The sequence below is a fragment of the Rhinoraja longicauda genome, chromosome 20, assembly GCF_053455715.1.
Source record: "Rhinoraja longicauda isolate Sanriku21f chromosome 20, sRhiLon1.1, whole genome shotgun sequence".
Taxonomy (NCBI): Eukaryota; Metazoa; Chordata; class Chondrichthyes; order Rajiformes; family Arhynchobatidae; genus Rhinoraja; species Rhinoraja longicauda.
Window position 1 is genome coordinate 4,683,244 of NC_135972.1, and position 19,254 is coordinate 4,702,497.

A 19,254-nucleotide genomic window follows, 5' to 3' on the forward strand; every position below is an offset into this window, starting at 1 on the left:
AAGGTCCAGGTGAAATGACAGGCACCAAAAATAAGCAGGACCGTGCGAACCCCATACGCCTGGATGGGGCTGCCATACACAACGGTGAGCGAGCAAGGGCCACCACTTACCTGGACAAGTGTCGACTACCGATGGGGACAAAACGCTCACCTCCGCCCCAGTCTCAACGAGGAACCGACGTCCCGAATGTCGGTCCCAAGCGTAGAGGCAGTGTATCTGGCCAGCCGCCGCAGCGACTACTGGCGGCCGGCCCCGGCTTTTCCCGGGTACTTGTAACAGAAAAAAATCACATGTGGTTAAAGTGCACATTGTCAGATTTTTTTTTAAAAAGTCCATTTTTATGCATTTTGTTTTTCACCATGTAGAAATTATAGCAGTGTTTATAATTAGTCCCACCATTTCAGGCACCATAATGTTTGGAACACAGAAATATCATGTAAATGAAAGTAGCACGTTTAGTATTTTGTTGCATATCCTTTGCATGCAATGACTGCTTGAAATCTGCGATTCATGGACATCACCAGTGTCTTCTCTGGTGATGTCCTGCCAGGCCTGTATTGCAGCCATCTTTAACTTATGCTTGTTTTGGGGGCTAGTCCCCTTCAGCTTCCGCTCCAGCATATAGTGCAGGAGTCCCCTGCGGTCATCTCCCTCCTAAACAGATATGCCATTTTGGATACTGTTGGGGGAGATGGCTCATCAGGGGAAGGCAGCAGCAGCCAAGTTCATGGCACCGTGGGTGGCTCTGCGGCAAAAGAGGGGAGGAAAAAGAGTAGAAGGGCTATAGTGATAGGGGATTCAATTGTAAGGGGAATAGATAGGCGTTTCTGCGGCTGCAAACGAGACTCCAGGATGGTATGTTGCCTCCCTGGTGCAAGGGTCAGGGATATCTCTGAGCGGCTGCAGGACATTCTGAAGGGGGAGGGTGAGCAGCCAGTTGTCGTGGTGCACGTTGGCACCAACGATTTAGGTAAAAAACGGGATGAGGTCCTACAAGGTGAATTTAGAGAGCTAGGAGATAAACTAAAAAGTAGGACCTCAAAGGTAATAATCTCTGGATTACTACCAGTGCCACGTGCTAGTCAGAGTAGGAATAGGAGGATATTTCAGATGAATACGTGGCTTGAAAAATGGTGCAAGGGGGAGGGATTCAAATTTTTAGGACATTGGAACCAGTTCTGGGAGAGGTGGGACCAGTACAAACAGGACGGTCTGCACCTGAGCTGGAATGGAACCAATGTCCTAGGGGGAGTGTTTGCTAGTGCTGTCGGGGAGGATTTAAACTAATGTGGCAGGGGGATGGGAGCAGGAGCAGGAGCAGAGAGACAGAGGGGTGTAAAATGAGGGTAGAAGCAACAGGTAGCAAGGTGAAAAGTAAAAGTGGTAGGCAGACAAATCCAGGGCAAAAGGGCCACTTTTCAACATAATTGTATAAGGGGTAAGAGAGTTGTAAAAACAAGCCTGAAGGCTTTGTGTCTCAATGCAAGGAGTATACGTAATAAGGTGGATGAATTAAATGTGGAGATAGTTATTAATGATTATGATATAGTTGGGATTACGGAGACATGGCTCCAGGGTGACCAAGGCTGGGAGCTCAACATCCAGGGATATTCTATATTCAGGCGGGATAGACAGAAAGGAAAAGGAGGTGGGGTAGCGTTACTGGTTAGAGAGGAGATTAAAGCAGTGGAAAGGAAGGACATTAGCTTGGAGGAAGTGGAATCGATTTGGGTAGAGCTACGAAACACTAAGGGGCAGAAAACGCTAGTGGGAGTTGTGTACAGGCCACCTAACAGCAGTAGTGAGGTTGGGGATGGCATCAAGCAGGAAATTAGAAATGCATGCACTAAAGGTGCAGCAGTTATAATGGGTGACTTCAATCTACATATAGATTGGGTGAACCAAACTGGCAGGGGTGCTGAGGAAGAGGATTTCTTGGAATGTTTGAGAGATGGTTTTCTAAACCAACATGTCAAGGAACCAACGAGAGAACAGGCCATTCTAGACTGGGTATTGAGTAATGAGGAAGGGTTAGTTAGCAGTCTTGTTGTGCGAGGCCCCTTGGGCAAGAGTGATCATAATATGGTAGAGTTCTTCATTAGGATGGAGAGTGACGATACAGAAACAAGTGTTCTGAACTTAAAGAAAGGTAACTTTGAGGGTATGAGGCGTGAATTGTCCAAGATAGACTGGCGATTGATGCTGAAAGGGTTGACGGTGGACATGCAATGGAAGGCATTTAAAGGTCGCATGGATGAACTACAACAAGTGTTCATCCCAGTTTGGCAAAAGAACAAACCAGGAAAGGTAGTGCATCAGTGGCTAACAAGGGAAATCAAGGATAGTATTAAAACAAAAGATGAAGCATACAGATTAGCCAGAAAAAGTAGCATACCAGAGGACTGGGAGAAATTCAGAGTCCAGCAGAGGAGGACAAAGGGCTTAATTAGGAAAGGGAAAATAGACTATGAGGGAAAACTGGCAAGGAACATAAAAACAGACTGCAAAAGCTTTTATAGATATGTCAAGAGAAAAAGATTAGTTAAGGCAAATGTAGGTCCCTTGCAGTCGGAAACAGGTGAATTGATCATAGGGAACAAGGAGATGGCAGACCAATTGAACAAATACTTTGGTTCTGTCTTCACTAAGGAAGACATAAACCGTCTGCCGGAAATAGCGGGGGACCAGTGGTCTAATGAGATGGAGGAACTGAGGGAAATCCAGGTTAGTCGGGAAGTGGTGTTAGGTAAATTAAATGGATTAAAGGCAGATAAATCCCCAGGGCCAGATAGGCTGCATCCCAGAGTGCTTAAGGAAGTAGCCTCAGAAATAGTGGATGCATTAGTGATAATTTTTCAAAACTCTTTAGATTCTGGAGTAGTTCCTGAGGACTGGAGGGTAGCTAATGTAACCCCACTTTTTAAAAAGGGAGGGAGAGAGAAAACGGGGAATTATAGACCAGTTAGCCTAACATCGGTAGTGGGGAAAATGCTAGAGTCAGTTATTAAAGATGTGATAGCATCACATTTGGAAAGTGGTGAAATCATCGGACAAAGTCAGCATGGATTTACCAAAGGCAAATCATGTCTGACGAATCTTATAGAATTTTTCGAGGATGTAACTAGTAGAGTGGATAAGGGAGAACCAGTCGATGTGTTATATCTGGACTTTCAGAAGGCCTTCGACAAGGTCCCACATAGGAGATTGGTGTACAAACTTAAAGCACATGGTATTGAAGGTTCAGTTTTGAGGTGGATAGAAAATTGGTTGGCGGACAGGAAGCAAAGAGTAGGAATAAACGGGTCCTTTTCGGAATGGCAGGCAGTGACTAGTGGGGTACCGCAAGGCTCAGTGCTGGGACCCCAGTTATTTACAGTGTATATTAATGATTTGGACGAGGGAATTGAATGCAACATCTCTAAGTTTGCGGATGACACGAAGCTGGGTGGCAGTGTTAGCTGCGAGGAGGATGCTAGGAGGCTGCAGAGTGACTTGGATAGATTAGGAGAGTGGGCAAATGCATGGCAGATGCAATATAATGTGGATAAATGTGAGGTTATCCGCTTTGGCGGCAAGAACAGGAAAGCAGAGTATTACCTGAATGGTGACCGATTGGGAGAAGGGGAGATGCAACGTGGCCTGGGTGTCATGGTGCACCAGTCATTGAAAGCAAGCATGCAGGTGCAGCAGGCAGTGAAGAAAGCGAATGGTATGTTGGCATTCATAGCAAGAGGATTTGAGTTTAGGAGCAGGGAGGTTCTGCTGCAGTTGTACAGGGCCTTGGTGAGACCGCACCTGGAGTATTGTGTGCAGTTTTGGTCTCCTAACCTGAGGAAAGACGTTCTTGCCTTAGAGGGAGTACAGAGAAGGTTCACCAGATTAATCCCTGGGATGGCGGGACTTGCATATGAGGAAAGACTGGATAGACTGGGCTTGTACTCACTGGAATTTAGAAGACTGAGGGGGGATCTTATAGAAACATATATAATTCTTAAGGGGTTGGAGAGGCTAGATGCGGGAAGATTGTTCCCGATGTTGGGGGAGTCCAGAATCAGGGGTCACAACTTAAGGATAAGGGGGAAGTCATTTAGGACCGAGATGAGAAAACATTTCTTCACACAGAGAGTGGTGAGTCTGTGGAATTCTCTGCCACAGAAGGTAGCTGAGGCCAGTTCATTGGCTATATTTAAGAGGGAGTTAGATGTGGCCCTTTTTGCTAAAGGGATCAGGGGGTATGGAGAGAAGGCAGGTACAGGCTACTGAGCTGGATGATCAGCCATGATCATATTGAATGGCGGTGCAGGCTCGAAGGGCCGAATGGCCTACTCCTGCACCTATTTTCTATGTTTCTATGTTTCTATAAAAGGCATGCTCAATTGGGTTCAGATCGGGTGATTGACTTGGCCACTCAAGAATTGACCATTTTTGAGCTTTGAAAAACTCCTTTGTTGCTTTAGCAGTATGTTTGGGATCATTGTCTTGCTGTAGAATGAACCATCAGCCAATAGTTATGAGGCATTTGTTTGAACTTGAGCAGATAGGATATGTCTATGCACTTCAGAATTCATTATGCTAACACCATCAGCAGTTGGTATCATCTATGACGATAAGTGAGCCAGTACCTTCAGCAGCCATACATGCCCAGGTCATAACACCCCCACCATCGTGTTCCACAGATGAGGTGGTATGCTTTGGATCTTGGGCAGTTCCTTCTCTCCTCCTTACTTTGCTCTTAATGATGTTCCAAACAGTTGATTTTGGTAAGCCTAAGGGTTGGCTGATGTCTCTAACAGTTTTATTCGTGTTTCTCAGTCTCATAATGGCTTTGTTAACTTTCATTGGCACAACTTTGGTCCTCGTGTTGATAAACAGCAATAAAAGTTTCCGAAGGTGATGGAAAGACTGGAGGAAAGACTGGGTGCTGAGAGCTCCCTTAAACTGCATGATGGAGGCAATTAAACACACCTGAGTAATTACAAACATGTGTGAAGCCATGTGTTCCAAACATTATGGTGCCCTGAAATGGGGGTCTATGTATAAACACTGCTGTAATTTCTACATGGTGAAACCAAAATGTATAAAAATGGGCTTTATTAAAATCTGACAATGTGCACTTTAACCATATGTGATTTTTTTCTATTACAAATCTCAAATTGTGGAGTACAGAGGCAAATGAATAAATGATGGGTCTTTGTCCCAAATATTATGGAGGTTACTGTAGCTATCTGCCTTCGCGAAAAAAGCTAATACTCAAGGAGACAGTCCTAATCAAATACACAAACTTAATACCTAATAATTGACATAATGATGCTGTGTCAATATAAAAGACCATAATACGTTCACACACTACTGGGCCACTTTACAACTTTAACAAATGAAATTCTAACTTTTCCACATGGCAATTACTCCCCATTGGTCTGCAATAAAGGTTTACAAAATGATTGCTTGTCTGTGTGTTATACTTCTTCACAGTTTTCATCCATTAAATGTTTGCCCTCCAGACCTACTGCTGAACATCCAGAAACTGTAAGGCCAAGTACAATTCACGTTTGTAATTTGCCACTCAATCACTGAAATAATCAAACCACTGCTAAGCGTAAATGCCAGAAATATATCAAAGAATAGGCGACATTTCAGATTTCAGGGTCTGAAGAAGGATCACTTATTCATGTCCTCCAGAGTTACTGCCTGACAACTGAGTTAACCCAGTACTTTGTGTCTTATTTTGTAAACCAGCATTTGCAATTCCTTGTGTCAACTTTCTACTGCTTGTTCTTACTTTGTTTTCCTTCTGTTACCAATCCTCAACCTGTGTTACAAGGATGCTCCCTGCAGCCCCCACCTAACTCCATTAAAATGCATTTTTCTTGTGTGGCATTTTATATGAAGGCAATTTAAAAGTCCAAAAACACCACATCTGTTATATTTATCAATTTTACTCATTACAATTTTAAAAGCTGTAACGTGTGATTTCCTTATGATAAATCAACATTTTCTGTGCAATCCATGTACTCTGTCATTACTCAATAGATTCTAATATATTGCCGAGTCTGTAGTTCCCTTCGATCTCTTGACAACTTTCTTACATATAGTACACTCATTACATTCTAATCTGTTGGCAGTATTATAAAAATTACAACTTTTTGAATAAGAACTGTGCATCTACTCTCTACAAAGGCAATGATCATAATTTCTGAATAAATACAAGAAGGCCATTTGCTACAGGACATGCAAATACTTAGTTTAAATAGTAAATGATGCACAATAGTTATATTTCTTACCTGTTCCATTAGTCAAGCAGGTTTTGTGCATTTTTCCCATGAATAGTTCTAATCCTATAATGGCATAGATGATAATTACGAACAGCACCAACAAAGCAATGTGTAGCAATGGGACCATTGCTTTGATGATTGAGTTTAATACCACCTGGAGACCTGAAAAACAGTTTTTTTAAAAGAATATGAACTTGAATCAAAATGACAATATTAATGATGAATGATCAATAAAAACCTAAATGTTCTTTTCTGAAATTAACTTATTCAATTAATTCAATACTCAACATTCCAAACGCAATATTGCAAATAAAAACCTCAAGTATCTTTATATTCATAAATGGCAAATTTCTAAAAGCATTATGAAACATATTTTATAAATTTTGATTACAATATTTGTGACAAAGTGCTAAAATACACATTAGAAAAACTAAACACCTGAATCACAGAACATTAAAAATTAAGGTGAAATTAAGCATGTTGCCATTCCACCTTTTTTTGTCTAAGGCTCCGCCAAATTGTGGTAAAGTAACTTTCTGTCATTCTGTAAAAGGAGCATTTTTCAGAGTTTGATTTCAGGCTTCACTGGCAAGTTCCATCATTTCAGGTAATGAAACACCTTCTCAGGATTCATGTTACCTGATGTTGCCATGATCCCATTTCAAATTTTCTGCAAGATCCCAAATATTAACGTAATCCTCTGTGGATCTGGGATGGATTCTCTAGTCTGTGCCTAAGGCAGATGATGCAGAATCTCTGTGATACCAGGACCAGAAATTTCTAATCATTCATAATTTTAAGGAAATACATAAAATATTTATTTTGAGCTTAGTGTTAAAGAGATACTAAAACGATACTGAAGAGCACTGAAACAGGCCATTTAGCCAACTTGTCCATGCTAACCTAGTTGCCAAACCAAGCTAATCACACTTGCCTGCCTCATATCCCTCCAAATATTTCCTATCCACGTATCTGTCCAAGTGTCTTTTAAATGTCATAATTGTACCTGCCTCTTCCTCTTCATTTCCTCTGGCAGTTTGTTCCAAATACACAACACCTTGTGTGTGAAAATGTTGCCCCTCAGGTTCCTTTAAAATCTTTTCCCTCTCTCCCTAAACATATGCCCCTAATTTTAGATTCCCAACCCCGGGGAAAGGAGCTTCTTAAAAATATATTAAAACTGTTCTAATGCATACAATAATCAAGCCTGTGTAATTATTGATTATTCTCTGAGAATTTACATCAATGTAACGTGAGTATTGCTTTATACTTCAGCGACATTCAAAAAAATATAACCAAGCAACATGCAAAGCATTTAATCACATTTTACACCTTGAGATCTCATATCACCCAAAATATTTTGGATTGTAGAACCCTAACAATAATGCTTTTTTGGCATGAATCTGAGAGAACATTAGGGAGAAGAAGCTTAATAATGTGTTCCCATCAGAATAAGCGAAAAATACAATTAGGTCAATATAGGTACTATATAGAACAAGGTGAGCTGCAACTGAATCAAACTGAATTAACATGAACAGAGCAGTGCTTTCAGGATGCCTTAATTTATTGCAACAAGGCAAAAGGGAATAGGAGATGGGACAGCCATGATAATAGAGAAGTCTGACGTCTTACATCACTAAGTTCAGAAACGATTACTTTCCTACAACTGTCAGGTCCTTGACTGACGTGCACAACCTTGGCAACAGAACATTATGGGGCATCTCTTGCACTACCGTGACTCGTTTTCTAATTTTGTATTTCTGCACGATTATCTTGTTTTTCCACAATCTTTCTTTCTTACCCCTATCTTGCAGAATTCATGTGTAATTGAAGTATAAGTTATGTTTTTAGTGTTATGACGGCGGGTTCAGCAATGACACATGCAGTGGGGTGAACTCACGTGATATGTTTTATTATCAGTGAGAAGAAAGTCCAGGACTGCATGGGGGCCCCTCATCGTCAGGGCACATGTGCGGTAGCACTGGCAATCTCAGGCTTGTCCCGGCAGTCCTGGTCTTGAAGTAGGCAGCATGACGATATCAGGCTTCCCCCCCCCCGCAGTTCACCCTTGCCTCGAGAGGAGGCGCTGGCGGCCTCAGGCTTATCCTGACGGCTAAGCCTTGGGGCTTGAAGAGACGGCGCTGATTGTTTCTGTCTTATCCTGGCGTGTGTGTGCGTGTGTGTGTGTGCGTGTGTGTGTGTGTGTGTCTCTCTCTCTCTCTCTCTCTCTCTCTCGCAGGTCAGTCTTTGCCTGTGTGTGGCCACAGGTCAGTCTTTGCCTGTGTGTGTGTGTGTGTGTGGCCGCAGTCCCCTCATTGTCCATGGAGAGGAAGAGACACTGACATCCAGATCCACAACCTGAAGTTACAAATCTTGACCAGTGCAAGAACTTATTTATCTGTAAATGATTTATTACCTATCTTTATCTATCCAAATTATTTATCTGTAATTTGAGACAGAGCTTTACGGTGAAGGGGGAAAGATTTAATAGGAATTTGAGGGGTAGCTTTTTCACACAAAGAGTGGTGTGTGTATGGAACGAGCTGCCAAATGAGGTCATTGAGACAGGGACTATTGCAATGTTTAAGAAACAGCTGGACAGGTACATGGATAGGACAGGGTTAGAGGGATATGGGCCAAACGCAGGCAGGTGGGACTTGTGTTGATGGGACATGTTGGTCGGTGTGGGCATGTTGGGCTGGAGGGGCTTTTTAACGAGCTGTGTGGCTCTATGACTAACTTTGTAAAAGAAAAAGAAATGTCAGTATAAAACTCCATGGCCTCCAGATGCCTACAAAATTAATTGTGAACACATTTAATGAACGTATGGAGAATCATTGTTAGAATTAGAGGACGTTCTTTTAGGAAGGGGATGAGGAGAAATTTATTTAGTTAGAGGGTGGTGAATCTGTGGAATTCTTTGCCACAGAAGGCTGTTGACACCAAGTCAAAGGATATTTTTAAGGCAACGATAGATAGATTTTTGATTAGTACAGATGTCAGAGGTTATGGGGAGAAGGCAGGAGAATGGGGTTAGGAGGGAGATAGATCAGCCATGATTGATTGGCAGAGTAGACTTGATGGGCCGAATGGCCTAATTCTACTCCTTTACCTTATGACCTTATGACCATTGTATAGACTTCAATTGGTGGTTTGCGAATTAAATATTAATTTTTTTATCAACTATTCAGTGGTAATAATGCCCACATAAGTGAATGGCACAAATAAGTTTAATTCCATATTCATGTGCTAATTGGTCAACATTTCAAATTATTTCTGTTTCACACCATATCAATGATTGAAAAATCCCCCTCTACTTCTTGCTTAATGTACTAATGTAGAAGTGGCACCGTTTTCAAATTTTATTGGCTTATATATGCTTCAAAATTAACATAGCAATTCAACTTTGCATTGTGTGAATGTGTATTAGTGGGAAGATCAATAACTGAGGATAAGTGATTATTATGAAGAATGTGAAGAAACACCTACTTCGAAGACCAAATGAGCAAAAAGCACAAAAGATTAAAGAGGGAACACTTGTATGTTAATATATGTACGTACTCTCCATTTAACAGCGTACAAGTATACCTCACTTAGCACCACCCCACACATAGCACTCTTTCATTTGGTAGCCATATTTGTTCGAAAGAAAATATTAAAGATTTTGCAGAATATGGCAGCATAAACTGATTTGCAAATTGACCAACCCAAAACCTCTGCATCAGGGTATCAAAGCACCAGTCATGGAATACAAGCTCCAGTCGGAAGTAGGCAGGGTCGGAAGGAATCTGGGTTTAGACATATCTCATATGACCAATGCGAGAACAATGCGATAAGTGTGCACGGGGGAATCTAACGCGATAACTCCTTACAGGAGAATCAAAGCTCTATTCTGGGAATTTTTGATTACTAGAGCCACAAATTGAAGTGGAATAAATGGGTAAACATCCAGATTAAACATTGTGGAAAAGTGTACAGACTAACAAGTCAGTTTGCAAGAGTCAGTAATAATGTTCAAAATAGTTATCAGGATCACATCTCCATTTATGCCACGTTATAACCCCATACAGCGCTGTTGCGTTTAGCGCTCCATTTTCGAGGACTGTATATAGAGGCATTCCTGACCAAGACAGGTTATCTCTATTTTGATTTCGTGAGTCGAGGTAAAACATGGCCGTGAATGTTCATTGAGTAAAAAACAAATGATGAATTAGTACTCATAAGCACTTCTCGGGTTTCTATCCAAAGATTTTTCAGAATTAATTTCCTTTTGTCCAAGTAGATTAAATGAACAACATTATTATAAAATCAAGATTATCATATACAAGATGTATACTGAGTATATAATGAAAGAGAGTTGCAATCAACCGTAAAAAGTAAAAGTACGTGGTTACAAGTTGCTAAAACTGAGTGCCTTTTCCAGACTTCACTTCGCAAGATATTTTGTATTACTATGCCTTCAAAAAAATGTTTTTCCTATATAATTCTCTACTCATCCAGTTTATGAATTTCTGAATTAAAAGCTAGCAGCAGTAATGCTATAGAAACACATTTCACTGATATAAAGTATGCATCCTTAATCTGTGGCTTCAACCCCACAGCATGCGAGTTTATGTCCTTGCAATCTTAACTTCATGAAAACAAACTGCGTCATTCATTTTAATGCCATGGGCAATGTAAGCTCATTTAAATATTTTTAGTGTTTTACTATAACCATCAGCAGTTGACTGCCATTTACAGCAAGGTGTCTTTAGTCTGTAAAGTCTTATTAGTCATTATGTTATGACACTTAAAATGCAATGGATACCGTAATAAAATAGACACCAAATGCTTTTGCAGAATCTTGCAGGAATGAACAAAATGACCAATGCCAATATATTCCTTGGAAGCTAATTAAGGCTATTGTGAGTAAGAATCAATAACATGCAATGCATTAGCTACTGCTCACCGCCCATCATCAAGACTCCACTTTCAATAACATCCAACACAGTTATACATATTGGTACTTATTTCAGGCTTATCCTGACTGTACAAGTATGAAAAGCAATACCAAACATCTAAGTCCTTACAAGAGGAATAAAGTGCAATTTTCTGATAGGATGGTCTGGAACAAAACATACCAATTAAGCTGATTAACAGGAAATATTTCTGGTGAAGTCTCCATTTCAACAGGCCATACCGATTTAAAGAAAATCCCAATTACAGAGAGATGAAGGCTGGAGTATCACAATGTAGCTTCCGCAGACCATATCACTCAACAGTAAATGTCATTTTTTTGTTCATGATCTAATCCAATGAGGCTTCTTAACCATATTAACACTGAAAAACTATGAATACATAAATGTAGAAATTGGGGGTAGTCATCCCAAGATACACTGACACCAAATAACAGATTGTCAAATACAAAACCACATTGGCTGAAATATAAAGATAGGCAATCAAGCTGCCTTAACATTTGCGATCCAGAAATGATCCAGAAATTAAATGCAGATTTTTTTAAAAGGTTACAAAAATACACAGAAAATAACGGTCCATTTGCAAAAGGCTCAAGCAGTGCAAAATGTAATGTATTGAGATACGCAAGTCAGCACCTTCAAGCTTTTAATTAGTGTCCATTTGGTTGTCCTCTTCTGTTCATATTTTATTTAAATTTGGGTGTATCATTAACAATGACAACTTATTCCAATTTAATCATTGGCATCAGATGATTGGACACCAAAACAGAGTAATCAAGTATGGTAAATAAACTTCCTTTACACCTATAAATGCCTGATCTTGTTTCACTTGCTTGCCTTTTCCTCATAGATGAGAGATGCCTTTAAATTCATTGCTCGTAATTTAATCATCACATATAGGACGCCATTGTTCCCAACTATTCACTGATGAGAATATAGATCACTGATAGTAAACCAGCCTTCATTTTATAGAGGAAAAATACCTCTGACAGTTGAAAGGAATATTTACAGAATTGCTATGTTTTTTTTATTTACAGATAGTTACAAGTTGTCTTTAGCATAAAATTATATTTGAACTAGGATGGAAATAAGAAATTGTGACACAAATGATTCCAAGCATTCTGATCAGAATAAAAATGTTTGGACACCATGTAGGCCTTTCACTCCAGGAGTACAGGATGGGGGAACTTTAATAAAAGTGGATAAAATAGTAACTGGTAAAAATAAAATGAAGTGATGTTTGGGGAACTTTAATAAAGTGACGGTTGGATTACTGAGAGATATTTAAACTTTTGATTGCTTTTTTTCTGATTTTATTTCTCTTACTGTCAAATAAGCATTACAGCTGAACATGGTTGTCCTTTTTGACATTATTTTGAATGAAATTAAAGGAACAGGAAGAGAATCCATTATGTACCAGAGTCGCTGGCTAATATGAAGAATGTCGTGCAACATAACAAACTAGGGAGGAGCGAAAAACAGTAATATCTGATGAGAAAAACTTGAGTTTGGGTGAGAAATAAATAAAAGAAACAAGATCAAGAGTCAAAAGTCAAAAGTCAAAAGTGTTTAATTGTAAAATGTACTGATAACATAACAATGAAATTCTTACTTGCAGCAGTATAATAGGCCTGCAAACAGAGTACTTATTGATAACAGTCTGAAGAACCTTCTTGACCCGAAACGTCACCCATTCCTTCTCTCCCAAGATGCAGCCTGACCCGCTGAGTTACTCCAGCATTTTGTGTCTACTTTCGATTTCATTCAGGTCCATTGCCAAGTCCTTGAACATCATCCAGTCTTCTGACTCCAAGCAATTCCAGACTCATTCCTCTGCCTCCCCTGACCAACTCACCATTGAAGCTGCACTCCTTATTCATTGCCTATATGCAGGAAGGAGGAGCAAGTCAGGTAGTCTGATTTCCCACAGTGAGAGCGAGGGATGGAACAACAGGCATCTTTGATGGTTGAATTGCAGTGGTCAAGGGTGTTTGATCCTCCAGTGCTGCAGGAAATGTGTTGGTGGTAGTTAAAAAGTGACATCTTCAAACTGACCTTGTTGAAGTCCCTGGCTGTGATAGGAAAGGCAACAGGGTATGGGGTTTGGTGTTTGTTGACCACGGCATGCAGCTCCTTTGCACAAGGAAAGGCTAAGAGCATATTATTTAAGATAACCTATTATTTCCCTGCTATAAAATAGTTACACCATTTTCACTCATCCCATCAGAGGAACAGGAGTAGGACTTGCAGCCTTCCTACACAGGTCAGGCTGTTTTTCCTCGCAGAGATCATTGGGTTCTTGATTTGTAAGGGTGTCAAGGGTAATGGGGAGAGGCAGGAGAATGGGGTTAAGAGGAAAAGATAGATCAGCTACGATTGAATAATGGAGTAGATTCGATGGTTCGAATGGCCTTCTTCTGCTCCGATGACTTATGAACACAACTTGGGCTAACCTTGTGACTCACTTCTGAGTTCACAAACTATCCTGCCAGTTGAGAAGTGGACAGATTTTGACTCTTTTCCCTAGCTGATGCCAGTCTGATATAAATAAGGCACTGATCCTCAAGCTGTTATTTGGCAAGATTTATGCTTATCCAACCTGCCTGAAACCTACACCCAGTTAAATTCCCCCATTTTTAAAATTAAGTCTTAATTTATGGATATATCAAAAGTCATTGAAATGCACAGACTTGAACCTATATTTGCAACTGCATCTTATTAAAATACTTACTAGGAACCCCAGACACTAGGCGTAATGGTCGTAGGACTCTGAATGCTCTTAGAGCTTTGACATCAAATCCAGCGGATTTACCTCCGATTGGGTTAATTCCCTCTGCTTTGGTCGCTTGTTCTAAAATAGCACTAAAAAGTCTATAAGAGAAAAAACAGAAGGCATCCTTTATCAAGAACCAAGTTACTCAAAATGTGCAATCCATTTTGCTTGGATAGTCTGCTTTTCCGCGATAATTTGCTCATATTATTTATGGGGAGGATAAGGGGGGTTGAGGGAATGGAGTGGGGGAGGGGAAGGGGGGGAGTGGGGAGGGGGAGAGTGGAGGGGGAGGGGGAGGGGGTAGAGGGGAGGGCAGAGAGGGGGAGGGGGGAGGGGGAGAGGGGAGGGGGGAGGGGAGGGGAGGGGAGGAGGGGAGGAGAGGGTGCTGCACCAATGCAGTAGAGGTTTGGTCCCAACGGGTTAGGGTTAGGTCCACTTGGTCTAGTAGAAATAAAAAATGTTAATTATGTCGATTGAGGGATAATTATTAGCTGCAATTTTGCAAAAAACACACTTTCACTTTGTTAAAAAGTGCCATGGGAATTTATACAGTCTCCTGAAAACACATGGGCCATTTATTAGTGTTGCATCCAAAATATAGATCCCCAACTCCAGCATTCACCCAGGACAAGATAGTGAACCTGACTTTATGCTCAAATCTCTGAAGCATGACATGAAACCACATTATTCTAAGTGAGAGATCGTCGCTTAAAAGTTGCTATAACCACATTTGATCGACATTAAAATAGAATGTCTGTCACCCACATTAAAAAAAAGAATAATACAGTATTCAAAGGAAACATTTGACACTTCTCAGTGTTAATTTTACTTGTATGATGCTGCAGCTGTGTTAATTTCAATTATTTCCACAAGGCCTATTGTCTTGATTTATTGGAAGTTCTCCGCTATGGGATTTATCCAGCAGTAGCTGGAAGTTTGTATAGTAATAGAGTAGCTGTAGCAATAGCTTGTATTATAACATAACCCATTATGGACTGATAACCATAATGGTTATCAGTCCATAATGGGTTATATTATAATACAAGCTATTGCTACAGCTACTCTATTACTATACAAACTTCCAGCTACTGCACAGTAATAAATATAGAATAGTACAGCCAAATAATAGGCCCTTTGTCCCACAATGTCCAAGCCAAATTCAACTAATCTCCAGGAAAATATAGTGCTGGAGTAACTCAGTAGGTCGGGAAGCATTCCTCAGTAAAGTTATTGAAAATCTCTCCCTAGCAGCATTTTGTGTATGCTCACACCTCAAGGACTGCAGCAGTGTAAGAAGGCAGCTCGCCACGTCAAATCAACCCTGCTTCTCCTTCCATTTACCCTCGCAAGAAGTGATTTATTATAGCCAATTAACCTATTAACCAGCATCTATTTAGGGGAAGCTCTCAGGGGAAGCACAGGGAGAATGTACAAACTGCACACAGCACCAGTGACTGCAAACTGCACACAGCACCTGTGACTGGGTCAATGAAGCTCTAATGCAGCAACGCTAGTTGCTGCACCAGTGTTGCCCTATATAGTAAGATATTTTGTATGACCCTTGTCACGTAGGAGTCCTCAAAACTTTTGAATATTGAATGCTCAATATTACAGTCATAAGGAGAGCGTCATGATGCTAGAGATGGCTAACTTTGGCCCAAAACTGTCCAGCAACAGTGGTATGTTACATGTGTGAAATGCTGTCCTCATAGAACTGTATGAAAGCAAGTAAAAACAAAGATGATCATTAATGCATTCTTTTTGATTATGCATATTCTTGTCTTTTGTCAACACAAGAGAAACATGTGCAATGGGTCACTTACGCATGGCCCATGTCCATAACATGAGTGATGACAGCTGAAACATAATTAAAGACATCACAGGAAAGATTCAGTGCCCTGTTTGCGTCATTGTGAACCAAGCATGACTTACTGCTGAGGCCTATTTTACATTTATTAGGTGCCATCTTTTGCTTTTATTTTTCTCAAATATGATATAGGAGACCATGATGCACATCGTGTTTATATTGCAGCTCAATGTAATCTCATCAATCTCCATTCACCTAAACTGAAGACAAGCTTTGGAATCGGCACCCCTTTCTTGAGAAAGTTGAACTGGGGGAAGAGGAATGGGAAAGGGAGAAAAATGGAGAGAGAGTTGAAGTAGGTTACGTGAGAGATAATAATGAAGGGAATATGGCACGGGGAGGGTATACTTAAAAGACAGGGTGCCTGGAAACAAGCACAAGTTGGGGAGAGAGAAAGGGAGAGGGTGCAAGAGGGAAGGGAGGTAAGTGGCTAAACGTGGAAGGAAAAAAAGGGATACAGGAAGAAGAGGAAAAGGGAGTGAAAATTGTATAAATAAGAGAGGGAATAGATGTATGAGGAACTGGCTGTGGGAAAGAAGGAATGCAGGAGCACGAGGGAAGGGGTGGGAATGTTGGAAGAGGAGGATGTGTAAGACAAATAAGGGCTGCAGGATGTAAAGGAAATAATGTGATTATGGGAGAGAAAGGTGGGAGGTGCAGGATGGAGAGTGAGGTGAGGTGAGATGTAAGTGAAAGAGAAGGTGGTGTACAAGTGGGGACTGGATGTATTACAAAAAGTGATGGCCGGGGGTGGGCAGCACAGGGAAAGAGAAGGATGTTTGTAGATGATACAAAAATGGAGATAATGATAGACTATTCTGAGGATAATCTGAGGCTACAGGATGATATAGATGAGAAATTATTCAAACAGAAGGTGATTTGAATCTGGATTGCACTCTCTGAAGGGGGTGATGGAGATTCTTACGACTTTTTAAAAGGTATCTGGATGAGCATTTGAATTGCCAATTTCAACGAAATGGGATTAGCCTAGATGATCACTCAATAGTTGGCATGGTAGGCTGATGCTTTATATTTCTTCCTGAGGAAGTGTGGGAGTCGGTGCAGGCTGTCGCAAAAGTGAAGGAAGGAGATATGGCAAGGTAAAATAAGGGGATGGGGATGCAGGGAGGATGGAGAGAACTTGTTATTGAAGGAAAGAGAGTGAGCAGGGATGGAAAGCGTGGAGAGTGAGCGAGGATGTTAGAGCCATCCACAGCAGTCCCAGTACTAGGCTCATCTGCCCAGTCTCTCCTCTCACTGTTTGCTTACTTTCTCCACTCTCTTCTCTCAGAAATTTGTCACTTCTCTCTCCTCTCATCTCTCACCTCCTCCCCAACTGTCTTTGAATCCCTTTTTGAAATTGATCTTTTCTCTCTTTTTCTCTCACCTTGAACTAATGCTTTCTGTCCTCTCATCTGTCTCTATGTCTATGTCCCTGACTCTCTCTCTCTCTGCCTATTGAAATCCCTTCCAACATCTCTCATTGTGTTATAGCATTTTACACCATGGAAACAGGCCCTTCAACCCACTGAGAATGTGCCACTCTACAGCACATCTCTACATGAATCCCATTTTATTCTTCCCACATTCCTATCAACTACCCTCATATCCTACCACTCACCTACACATCCGGGGAAATTTACAATGGGACGTCTTTGGGAGACGTTAAGAGAAAATTAAGAGAAAATTCCAACCCTATGACTTATTCTGAAATGGGCTACACGCAGACATGAATTCCTATATGGTTTATATCTTCTGGTTATATGAATCTAATATTTAAAAAAATACAAATAAAAATACAGGAAACCTATAACACTTGACAGGTATGATTTACCATCTTTGCATTGTGGCCACACATGCAACTAAGAGGCTAGGTATCCTGCTGCAGGTGACCAGCCTCCTGCTTGACAATATTTAGGACAAAATATCCAGTCTCATTAGCACCCCATCCATCCCTTCAACTTTCATTCACTCTATTACCAGGATTCCAAGACTTATTTTTTGTACTATCTGTTACTTTCCACCAAGAAGCTCCCTCCCAAGTCACATACAATTCTAACTAGGAAATAAAATGTTTGTTCTTCTTTGTTGCCAGGTCTAAAAACTGTGCTTGCTCTAAAACACACTAAGAATATCTTCACCACAAAGATTAACATAGTTCAGGGCAGCAGCTCACCACCATATTTTCAGGGACAATACGCGATGGATTCCAAATGCTCGATTGTTAGAGACACTCACAAAGCTAAATGAACTTAAAAATATCAGATACAATTTATTCAAGTAATGGTAGGAACTGCATATTTTATTTAAGCTATGTCGAGAGAAGTAATATGGGTTTATTGTCCTATGCATTGGTACCGTGCCATACAAATGAAATGAAAATCTTGCTTGAAGCAGCATCACAGGCACATAGACTCAAACGCACAAAAATATGTTATGCATTAATTATACATAAATTATACATAAAATTCTGCAACACGGAAAAATGAAAATGATTACGAAAAAGCAATTCATTGGTGAAAGCGCAATTGGAAAAAAATAAGTAATTGCAGAATACATTGATGTGTTGTGAAATTATGCCTGTGAAATATTGATAGTTTGAAGATAAAGGCAAGATACTAGAAAGCTAAGTGAAATGCAGAGTGTGAAACAGCAGGAGGGATAAAAGAATCCCAAATTGGTTTCAAGAAATTGTCACCCCTGTCCTAGTTCACCAATTTGATTAAACATTGTGAGGAAATTCCAAAATCAGAGGATGGGAAAAACCTGGTTATTTCTGTATGCCTCATTCACAATAGGTGTAGGTGAAAACACATTGTATCATATTGAGATACAGATTACAGTCTGGATGACACTTACAAAATAGGCTATATTCATATATAATATGCTGCATTCTTATTTCAGGTTTCCAACATCTGCAATATTCTTTGATTGTAAATATCCAAGAAAAACATAAACATTCTCAATATGAAACCTGTTAGTTAATAGCACTTAGACAAAGCTATCATGATGGAGCAAGGCCTCTGGAAACTACATCGAGACAATTGTTGATCTCAGCTAATAGGTACCTCTCACCTGTGGAATTATCACCATGAAGAACTGACATCATAAGGAAAGGTCGAGAGATAATTGGTGTAAACAAGAAAAATAGTTGAATAGGTAATGAAATCAAATATTTTAATCAATTCTCCGAGAGCTAGGCAGTAACTGTCTAGACCTTTAGCTCATAGATTGTTAAATAAAAATTATATTCCCAGTTATATAAAAATTGATAAGCGAAATGATACTGATTGAGAGTGATCAGCCATGATCGCATTGAATGGCGGTGCTGGCTCGAAGGGCTGAATGGCCTACTCCTGCACCTATTGTCTATTGTCTATATCATAA

The 19,254-nt window shown here is 40.4% G+C and overlaps 1 protein-coding gene across 6 annotated transcripts in view; it reads right to left on the reverse strand.

Moving 5' to 3' along the window:
• LOC144603513 (voltage-dependent L-type calcium channel subunit alpha-1C-like) overlaps positions 1–19,254 on the reverse strand; it is a 305,941-nt gene that overhangs the window by 201,931 nt on the left and 84,756 nt on the right. For all 6 annotated transcript variants that reach the window (XM_078416799.1, XM_078416795.1, XM_078416797.1 and 3 more), the window contains 2 exons: positions 13,959–14,098; positions 6,282–6,434 (listed from right to left, as the gene is read on the reverse strand). In XM_078416799.1, the coding sequence (XP_078272925.1) occupies positions 6,282–6,434; positions 13,959–14,098 (293 nt within the window). The remainder of the gene's footprint in view (positions 1–6,281; positions 6,435–13,958; positions 14,099–19,254) is intronic.